Source organism: Lipotes vexillifer, unplaced genomic scaffold (genome assembly GCF_000442215.2).
Source record: "Lipotes vexillifer unplaced genomic scaffold, Lipotes_vexillifer_v1.1 scaffold611, whole genome shotgun sequence".
NCBI classification, from domain to species: Eukaryota; Metazoa; Chordata; class Mammalia; order Artiodactyla; family Lipotidae; genus Lipotes; species Lipotes vexillifer.
The window spans coordinates 3,317,377-3,327,590 of NW_006785619.1; the positions used below are offsets into that span (position 1 = coordinate 3,317,377).

Sequence of the window (10,214 nt, forward strand, 5' to 3'; positions counted from 1 at the left end):
GGGGTTTGGGTCCTGCAGTCACGGCCCTCCAGCCCCACGCTCTGGCAATAGCACGAAGGAGGATTTCAGACAAATTGCTTACGCTCTAAATTCTTATTTTCCCGTTTCACAGTTTCAAGTTGATCGAAGGCTTCTTCATAGGCATTTTTCAGTTTGAAGAGCTCAGTACTCAGGGAGCGGGATTCCTTCAGAGATGCCTCCAGCTCTGCCTGGCTCTCCTCACACTTGGTTTTCCATTCGGCGAGCACCTGCAGCACCGGGGAGGAAGGTGGCACCTCTGTTGACGAGCGCCTGTTGTCTAGTTTCTATCGAAGTACGCCCGCGAGGGTGAGCGTTCTGGGAGCTGGGGCCGCCCGCCTCTGCCTTGTTGCTTGCCTAGCCCCTTGTTCCTGACTGTTGGCTAACCGAGATTTCGTTGCATAAATTGACTCAAGATCAGTCGCTGGTCAGTAACAAGTGCCCTCTATGAAAAGCAAGTGGATCCTTTGAGAAGGAATTAGCTGGGCCGAACTGCCCTTTTCCCAATATGAAAATGGCCCTGCACTTCTAAATATTTCATTAAAACTTTGTTTCACATCAACCTTACCTGTCATACCGAAGGGGAAGCTGCCACAAAGCCTCGCAGTGGGACCCGAGTTGGATTCCCACATCAGCCCCCCAGACAGACCGGCCGTGTGGGGGTACAAAAACGCTTGGGACTGGACAACATTGGAGGCGGTGGCTTGTTTCCACTGACAGTGTTTGAAAGAGTCCTCCCCCCGCATCCCACTCCCGTTCTGTTTCAGGGGCTTGCCTGAGGTCACACTGCTACTGGGGCAGAGTCAGGTACCACCAGGTACCCCTGTGTCATGGTGCTCAGCTGGCAGGGAGCTCACCCCACACCTTGTCAAAGTTCCTCTGCTTCTTGTCCAGAGCGGCAGCCAGGGAGTTGGCTCTGTCCACATCGCCCATCAGGTCCTCCACCTCTGCTTGCAGCCTCTGCCTGGTCTTCTCCAGGGAAGCGCACTTAGCGTTCACTGCCTCAACCTGCTCCTCGGAATCCTGAAGGCGCTGAGCGAGCTTTTTCCTTGAAGAATGTGAAAGAGAAGCAGATGCTTTAAGTTTCAGTCCTCCTGAACATCACTATTCACCACGTTGGAATCACTAGTTTATGTGATTCAAATGCCGATTTCCTTTCATAAGCCCAGGAGAACTTCCTGTCTGCCAGAAACCAGTGACCAATAGCCTGCCTTTTCTCTAACCAAGGTCAAAGTCGTTTGTCTCAATGAAATGTGCTAACACCGGGTCCCTCTACTGGCACAGAACTGCCTTAAAAGACACAGAAGATGGGGAAACATCGTAACAAATTCACTCGCGAGTAGTTCTAAAGTCGGTGCCTTCTGTCACTTGATCATCTAGGAGTTCTATTTCTTCTGAAGACAGATAGGGTTGTGTACTTGGCCTCCTCCAGCTCCTCTGTGCGCTGGATGGCGTCCGTCTCGTATTTGGTCCTCCACTGGGCCACCTCGCTGTTGGCCTTGGACAGCGCCCTCTGCATCTCGGCCTTGGCTTCCTGCTCCTCCTCATACTGTTCCCGCAGCAGGTCACAGTCGTGGCGGGAGGACTGCAGGGCGTGGGCCAGGGCGCTCTTGGCCTGCAAAAGTCAGGACAGAGGAGAGGCCCCAGTGGATGACCATTTTAGTGCCGTGTGCATGATGCAATCCAAGTGTGCTCCCGCTGTCATCACCTACGAGTAGAGCTGCCTTTCGTTTCTGCAGGTGGGACTGGAAGGCTGGGTCGGGGAGCGCTCCCTCTGCTGACGTACCTTGCTCTCTTCCTCTAACTGCCTCTTGAGCTCTTCTGCTCGCTGGGTAAATGCTTGCTTGCTTCTGGAAAGTTGTGATACTATGCTCTCCTTTTCTTCCAGTTGACGACTCAGCTCACCTGTGTCCAGAAGGAAAATATTTTCACTTCACTCACTCACTCACCAGGTTCCTACTGTATGTAAGGCACTGTGCTGAGATCTGGGGAGAGAGTAAATTACAAGGTGTGGTCCTTTCTTGGGGGTGAAGGGATGTGTCCGTGAAGAGGAAACTGAAAGCACACCCTGGTAAGATACTATTGTAAACTTCGAGAAGCATGGAGTAACTTTTGTCAATAAAACTTAAGAATAATTGTAAACCAAAACCTCACCACCTAAACACTCCCATCAGACCTTTCAGTGGCTGGTGCTTCCAGCTGTTTGCTAATTTGTCGCTGGGGGAAATAGCGCATCTCTTAGCTGCGCTCCTTAGGACTTCTAGCTTCGGTAGTTTGAAGCTGGATTTTCGGGTGGCTACGGTGGTTCTGGTTTATATGCTTACGTAGAGGCAAGAGGAAAAAGAAGGTGGGGGAGAGGCCTTCGGACTCCAGGGGTGAACTCCCAAGACCATGGTAGAAGTGGCCCCTGAACTTCTTTTTGTCACTGTCTCGGTCAAGCTGCTACAAAGGACTGGTTCACCTGTGATGATGGGCTGAGGACCGGCGCTGGGGGAGCCGCGTTTTCTAGGTGGAAGTCCCGGATAATGCTCCCCTGTATTTTTGTCACACACCAAGAGCCTATACAAATTGGCCGTGTGTCTTTCTTTACTGTTTAAAATGCTCCATTGCAGACAACGAGTCTGCGTTAATGTGCAGCGGGACTTGGTTCCTAGTCTCACTTCTGCCCTCTAGGTTCTTTTGGAGGCAGGGTTACATTAATTTTGAAAGCGCTTGAAGCAGGTGGTGTTTTGGGTCCCTCCTCGTTGCTGAACTCTCGGAGCTCCCCTCCTTTGGGACATTCTACATGGCGCTTTCGTGGGTTATTCCGATTGCCTGTCTCCTGGAAATCTGCTCCCCTAGAAATCCTCCCCCAAACAAACCCTGCCTTTCGTTCTGACCAGTTGCCCTCTGGGGGTGTCCAGGAGGCACCGCCCCCCGCCGTTGCCCCGCGCTCACCGGCCTCTGTGTGCAGACGTGCCTTCTGTGCGGTCAGTTCGCTCAGGCTCCTCTGACATTCCTCGTTCTTGCCCCTGGCCTCGCTTAGCTGATCCTCCAGACTGCGGCAGACTTTCTCCAGATTCGCCTGCAGGGTTGAGAAGGGGGAGGAAGCTGAGTCAGCGCTCAGGTGGGAAGCACGCAGGGTCCCCCTCACCCGAGGATGAGGCGCCCCCCACCCCGCACCTTGGCTTTGGACACGGCCTCCGCGTTGCTGGCGAGGTCGTCGATCTCCATCTTCAGCTCGCTCTTCTCCTGCTCCAGCTTCTGCTTGACCCTCTGCAGGTTGTCGATCTGCTCCCCCAGCTCGGCCACACTGTCCGCGTGTTTCTTCCTCAGCGTGGCCGCCGTGGCCTCGTGCTGCAGGGTGGCCTCCTCCAGGCCCCGGCGCATTTTCTGGAACTCGGCCTCCCGCTTCTTGTTCATCTCAATCTGGGCCGAAGTGGCCCCGCCGGCCTCCTCCAGCCGCTCGCTGATCTCTTCCAGCTCCCGGGAGAGGTCCGCGCGCTGCTTCTCCGCTTTGGCGCGGGAGGCCCGCTCTGCCTCGACCTCCTCCTCCAGCTCCTCGGTGCGGGCCTGGCCGTGGGGAAAAGCTCAGTTTTAGCCTTTTTATGTCATAACTGTGCCTCTTTGAGCCAGACTGATGGAAATATGAACTTACTTGCAGCTCTTTGATCTTCTTCTGCAGTTGAATGCCAAGTGCTTGTTCATCTTCAATCTTGCTTTGCAAATTGCTGATTTCAAACTCTTTCCTTTTGCCTGCTCCAGCTTCTGCTTGACCCTCTGCAGGTTGTCGATCTGCTCCCCCAGCTCGGCCACACTGTCCGCGTGTTTCTTCCTCAGCGTGGCCGCCGTGGCCTCGTGCTGCAGGGTGGCCTCCTCCAGGTCCCGGCGCATTTTCTGGAACTCGGCCTCCCGCTTCTTGTTCATCTCAATCTGGGCCGAAGTGGCCCCGCCGGCCTCCTCCAGCCGCTCGCTGATCTCTTCCAGCTCCCGGGAGAGGTCCGCGCGCTGCTTCTCCGCTTTGGCGCGGGAGGCCCGCTCTGCCTCGACCTCCTCCTCCAGCTCCTCGGTGCGGGCCTGTGAGGGCAGGCCGCCCCACGACACTCCTGACTTCCAGTGTCAACACCGGGCTAGGTTCCCCTCCCGCTAGACAAACCGTCGGACTGCTCCCGGAACGATACCAATGCTGCAAATTTCCTCTGACACAGGTTTTTCCTGCCTCAACACAGGCATTACCCCTGCAGTGGCCACCCAGGATACAGTCCATTCCAACTGCACGTGGACTTGAAATACTTCAATTATGCGCTTTGTCGACAGTTACGGAAAAACCGCTCATCACTACTGCGTCAGCCTGGCAGAGAGGAGACCCACGGTCCTGCCTGCTCTGCTCTAATGACGTGCAAGACACCCCCCACCCACTGTATGTGACCACGTGTGAAAGAAAAGTCCCAGACGCCTCCTACCTGTAGCTCTTTGATTTTCTTCTGAAACTGCAGGCCCAGAGTCTGCTCACCTTCCACTTTGCTTTGTAGCTGACTGTACTCAAAATCCCTCCTGTGAAGGGAAATGCAGAACGTGTGAAGACCAGATACCCGGGAGGTGGAAATCTGAACTCGGTGGTTTCGGGGGCGCACTTCTTGAGCCTTTCATCCAGCTGTTGCTTGTCATTCTCCAGATCCAATATGGACTCGTGGGCAAGCTTCAGGTCTCCCTCAAGCTTCCTTTTGTTCCTTTCCAGGTCTACACGAAGCTTCTTTTCTTGTTCTAGGGAGCTTTCCAGCTGCAAAAGGCACCATTTCCTTTTGAGAACAAATGCTTTGCACCAGAGGGTTCTCGGGGGCTCTTCCCACCCTGAGGCCCAGGCCTCCCGACTAGCATCCTTTACTCACATCATCCACCTGCTGTTCCAGTTTACTCCTGATTTTGCTCAAGGAACTGACTTTGTCTTCTTCAGCCTGGAGGTCATCCAGGGTCTGCTGGTGGGCCTCTTGGAGGGCTTTCTTCTCCCTGGTTAACTTTGCAATGGTTTCATCCAAACCAGCGAGTTCCTCAGTAAGGTTTTTAACCTAAGAAGAAGCCACAGGCAATTATAAGAAGAGATCAGGTCGGGTTTGCATTGACCACATCAAGCTGGAAGGGCCCACAAAGAGTGTACCACCTTGTTCTCTGTGGCATGTTTCTCCTTCTCAACCTTGGCCAGTGTCAGCTCAAGGTCATCTATGTCTTTCTTCAGTTCCGAACATTCGTCCTCCAGTTTCCTCTTCCTGGCCGTCAGCTCAGCATTGATCTCTTCCTCATCCTCAGCTCTCTCAGTCGCCTCCTTGATCTTTGCCTCCAGCTGGAACTTGGCTTTGATCAGTTGATCACATCTTTCCTCTGCATCCAACAAGTTTTCACTTTCCTTAAACAAAGAAAAAAAAAACATCACGATTTCCTTTAATGGTTAAAAGATAAGATTTGTGACATTCCAGTATTTTGTTAATATGTGAAGTCCTTTACGAAGCATCGCAACTAAAAAGCAAAACTCCCACCAAAAATCGTTTCCTTAAATAATCAAATCTAGAAGGAAAGTTTTTAAAAAACTCCTAAACACCTACAGCTTGTACTTGGAGCTGCAGGTCATTCTTCTCTTGTACCAGAGTCACCAGTTTCTCCTCCAGTTCCTTCCTCTTTGCCTCTGACTTGGCGAGTTCTTCTTTGGTTTTCTGGAAATCTTCCTTCATGGTGGCCATCTCCTTCTCGGTCTCTGCGCTCTTGAGGAGGGGCTTGATCTTGAAGAAGAGTTTCATCCAGGGCCAGTGCTTGACGTTCATGAAGGCTCGGATGTTGTACTGGATGCAGAAGATGGACTCCCTGAAAACAAAACATCAGTTTTTTTCCTAAGAGAGACGCCCCACTTCTCCCGAAGAGCTCAGGTCTGAGCACAGACCCCGCTCGACCTTCTCTGCACCATCTTCTGGAATTCCACGCGCATGAGGAACCCTCTGCACACGGCTTGCGTCCGGGTGATCAGCTTGGCCAGGCGGTCGTCCCGCATTTCCTCCAGGGTTCCCAGCAGGCCAGCCTTGAAGAACACCTGAGGGGAGAAGGGTGACTGGAGTCAGTTCCGGAGGAGAGTCCAGCGGGGACCACGCGCCAACGTCCGTCAGAGCTGGTGCGGTACCTTGGTGTGTCCAAACTTGTACTGAGTGCGATCAATGTCGATGGATGCCAGCAGCTTTTCACACGCCTTCTTGCTGTCGATGAACTGCCCCTCGGGGATGGCGCTGGCATTCAGCACTCGGTATCTGCCGTTGTGGACACAGAAACATCGTAGACCATTAGCAAAGACATGAACTTTGGAAACCAGCTCAGGCCTCTCTTCCAAGAGGCAAGAAGGCCAAGGTCCAGAGAGGGAAGGAAGCTTGCTCTTGGTCACGGGCCAGATAGTGGCCTAGAAGCTAGGCCTACTGACTCTTACTTAGGCCAGGTGTTTTTCTGGCGTGTTGTATATCGGATAAGCTCCTGAGAATATGTGGGAGAAAACGGTATACCTTGGCCCAGTGGTAGGTTAATCATTCTACATGGAGTCCATAGCTGTTCTTTTGAAACGGGTCTTCTCATACCAGTATTTCTCCCTCGCAAGTTCCAGCATTTACACATCTTCTCAAGAAGCAAATAGAACATTTTTACCACACACCTTTGTTTAAAATCCCCATAGAGAATCCTGTTTGGGAACCCCTTCCTGCAGATGCGGATACCCTCCAGGACGCCATTACAGCGCAGCTGGTGCAGGACAAGGCTGTGCTCCATGGCCCCTGAGAAGAGAAGCAACAAACGTCAGCTTCACACAGAACCTCCTAAAACCTGAGTGCCACCTTCAGAGCCAGCGGGTGTCTTACCTGGGGTTTTGGTTTCGTTCGGAATTATACAGCGCACAAAGTGAGGGTGGGTTGTTCTTAAATTTGACATCAGCTTGTTCAGGTTTTCCTAAAAGAAAAAGATTAAATTTGACAGCCTACTATATATAGGCTTTTACAGACACGGAGATATATTGTAACAAAAAAGTAAGGTATGTATTTTAAATTTATCAAATTCTAAGGAATAAAGATATTATTTAACTCTTTCTTTTAATAATCTTTTGGCTAGAAGTGTAGGCAAATAACTGATATAACAGACTTTTGCTTCACAGTGAACCACCAGAGACTAACCAAGTACAAAATGCCTCTGGAATCAGCTCAAGAGAAGTATCCAGCTCCACTGGGCACCGGACATGCTACTGCCCGTGTCCTTCAGGCGAGTCGGAAAGTTTGTACTGAGGACTCGCCTCCCAGGCCAGCCAGCACACGCAGCTGATGCCGCTTAAAGTGACAGTTCAGTTCTGGTTCTCCATTTATTAGAGCTCATCTGTATATCATCATACTGCCAACTCACCCTCCCTAAGTGACAGTAACCAGATTAAGACCACATCACTGTTCTTGAGTGAATCAAGTTTAGCATCTGTGCGTTGCTCGTTTTGAGATGACTTAAACCAATTACAAGCAAATAAATTTGTATCTTTCTTACCCTGAAAAGGGCGGAGACAGTTTGGAAGGAAGAACCCTTTTTCTTGGCAACTTTCTTCTTTCCGCTGTCAGCTGAAAGAAAGAAAAGTTGGCATGTGCTGTCAGCAGACCTACAGAGCTGTTCCAGTCCCGTGGGCTGAGTGAAAAAGTGCGGGTCCAAGGCACCCCGCGGAGCCTGTTACCGTCTGCCGTGGCGAAGGTGGCGTAGAGGTGTGCCAGGAGCCTGTTGGAGGACTTCTGGTACAGGCCGACCACCGTCTCGTTCAGGGGGTCCTTGTTCTTCTCCAGCCAGCCCGAGACGCTGTAGTCCACGGTGCCCGCGTAGTGGATCAGCGAGAAGTGGGCCTCGGCCCTGCCCTTGACCGCCTTGGGCTTCTGGAAGTTGGCAGACTTGCCCAGGTGCTGGTCATACAGCTTGTTCTTGAAGGAGGTGTCTGTGGCCTTGGGGAACATGCACTCCTCTTCCAGGATGGAGAAGATGCCCATCGGCTGGAAGCAGACCATAACACAAAGTTACAATTCTATATAAGCATTTTTCTTTGTCTATAGAATTAAACAAGGTGCAGTGAATAATTTAGTTCTCACAAAACATAGTTTCCAAAACTTGAAACGGACCTTCTCGATGAGCTCGATGCAGGCGGCCAGGTCCATCCCGAAGTCGATGAACTCCCACTCGATGCCCTCCTTCTTGTACTCCTCCTGCTCCAGCACGAACATGTGGTGGTTGAAGAACTGCTGCAGCTTCTCGTTGGTGAAGTTGATGCACAGCTGCTCCAGGCTGTTGAACTAACACCAAAACATAAGGTTCACATGAAAAGTTAGACTTCTTTCAAAACCAAACACGCATCAGCCTTCCTCCTCATGGTCTCGGGCTCTCGCCAGCTCATTTATGCTTTCAGGTATGGGCACATTCTTGGGCTCAGCGGAGACCACACGTCCTTGGAGTCTTCTCTGATTTCCAGCTGGAAGATGCTTCTCCTGAGTGCACGGTCTGGGCCGCTCCTGGGCGCTGGCCGCCGTCTGCCTTATCTGTCGTCGGTCTTCTGTGCGCCTTACGTACTTCTCATCGTCCTCTACAAACTACAAGCTCATCTTTTTTTCACCTGCAAGTCTTATACCTGGCAGACATCAAACATATGCTTTGATGAATGGCTATATGCTTCTAACACAGAGCCAGTAGGATGTCTATGTAAAATATCGCATGGTTGGCTTATTGTCAACTTCTTCTGTTTCTGGCTCTCCCTATTGTCAGTAATTGCATTTGATTTCTTGTTTTCTTTTATCCATTTGAGGATGTCTAAAATTCCACTTGACTCAAGCCTTCCTCCCTCTTAAAACAATACAAACCCTTCCACGTTCTCTTCTACCTGATCCACCCTCCGTCTCGTTTTCCCCCAAGATGTGATGCTGGATGACGTGTGGGCTGCCTTGACATCTTGCCTATAGGATCATGAAAACCGGCCCCCAACACAAAGCCAAACGAGCATAACACAAACCTCAAAGATCTCAAAGCCCGCGATGTCCAGGACGCCAATGAAGTGCTGTCTTGGCAGTTTGGTGTCCAGCTGCTGGTTGATGCGGGTGACCATCCACAGGAACAGCTTCTCGTAGACGGATTTGGAGAGGGCGTTCACGGCATGGTGCACCTGTGCGGAGGGGCCAGCCGGTGAGTCTGGAGGCAGCGGCCGTCGGGTGCTGCGTCCTTTCCCAGCCTGCGGCAGCCACTTACCTGATCCACAGTCTGGCCCTTGGTAACATACTCGTTCCCAACTTTCACTCTGGGGAAGCACAAAGCTTTCAGGAGGTCCGAAGAGTTCAGGCCCATCAGATAGGCTGTCTTGTCAGCCACTGGCAGGAAAAGACGGCTGATTACAAGGGAAACCCCTGATGCTTGGCAAAGCGGCAGAACCACCCTGAACGTCACCGGGTGCTTCCGCGCGCGGCCCAGCCCATCTCCGTGCGTTTACATTCCGTGTCTCTGAACTGCTTCCCTATGGCAGTGGGAGCTGAGGCACTCAGAGAATATGACAGATTTTATGAAAAGGCGGCACTGGGTTCCAGAAAACCCTGGTCACTCCTTACTGTATCTGAAGCAGGACCATTCTAGTGATTCAGCAGACGGGGCAGTAACCGTGCCTGTAGGCATCTGAGCCCTGAAGAGGTTCGCCTCTCTAGGCAGGAGGAGGAGCAAGCGCTTTCAAAAAGAGGCCCCGAGGGGCTTCCCTGGTGGCGCAGTGGTTGAGAGTCCGCCTGCCGATGCAGGGGACACAGGTTCGTGCCCCGGTCCGGGAAGATCCCACATGCCGCGCAGCGGCTGGGCCCGTGAGCCATGGCCGCTGAGCCTGCGCGTCCGGAGCCTGTGCTGCGCAGCGGGAGAGGCCGCGACAGTGAGAGGCCCGCGAAGGCCCCGAGCGACCTCAGCTGGACGCCCCCTGGCCCTGGCGCGCGGCCGCCGCGCTGACGCGGTACCTTCGGTGCCGTCCGGCTCTGCCTGCTCCTCCCGCTGCTTCTGCTTGAACTTCATGTTCCCGTAGTGCATCACGGCGCCTGTCAGCTTGTAGAGTCCACATTTCTCCTCTGGGGTGAAGCCCAGGATGTCAATGGCGCTCTGGCATTGGAGGACCGCACGTCAGCCGGCTGACCCCAGTGATGGAGGAGCAGCCCCGCGCCCCC

General features: G+C 52.7%; 1 protein-coding gene across 1 annotated transcript in view; it reads right to left on the reverse strand.

Annotated features, from left to right (window-relative positions):
• The window catches only part of LOC103080956 (myosin-3), a 22,037-nt gene that overhangs the window by 4,119 nt on the left and 7,704 nt on the right, over positions 1-10,214 (reverse strand). The window contains exons 12-32 of the mRNA XM_007457846.1: positions 10,011-10,149; positions 9,271-9,389; positions 9,038-9,187; positions 8,157-8,327; positions 7,724-8,030; positions 7,543-7,613; positions 6,879-6,966; positions 6,677-6,794; positions 6,161-6,284; positions 5,937-6,073; positions 5,595-5,850; positions 5,156-5,398; positions 4,887-5,063; positions 4,632-4,777; positions 4,461-4,551; positions 3,181-3,570; positions 2,956-3,082; positions 1,805-1,923; positions 1,437-1,633; positions 883-1,066; positions 83-248 (exon numbers count right to left, since the gene is read on the reverse strand). Coding sequence (XP_007457908.1) covers positions 83-248; positions 883-1,066; positions 1,437-1,633; positions 1,805-1,923; positions 2,956-3,082; positions 3,181-3,570; positions 4,461-4,551; positions 4,632-4,777; positions 4,887-5,063; positions 5,156-5,398; positions 5,595-5,850; positions 5,937-6,073; positions 6,161-6,284; positions 6,677-6,794; positions 6,879-6,966; positions 7,543-7,613; positions 7,724-8,030; positions 8,157-8,327; positions 9,038-9,187; positions 9,271-9,389; positions 10,011-10,149 — 3,520 coding nt within the window. The remainder of the gene's footprint in view (positions 1-82; positions 249-882; positions 1,067-1,436; positions 1,634-1,804; positions 1,924-2,955; positions 3,083-3,180; positions 3,571-4,460; positions 4,552-4,631; positions 4,778-4,886; positions 5,064-5,155; positions 5,399-5,594; positions 5,851-5,936; positions 6,074-6,160; positions 6,285-6,676; positions 6,795-6,878; positions 6,967-7,542; positions 7,614-7,723; positions 8,031-8,156; positions 8,328-9,037; positions 9,188-9,270; positions 9,390-10,010; positions 10,150-10,214) is intronic.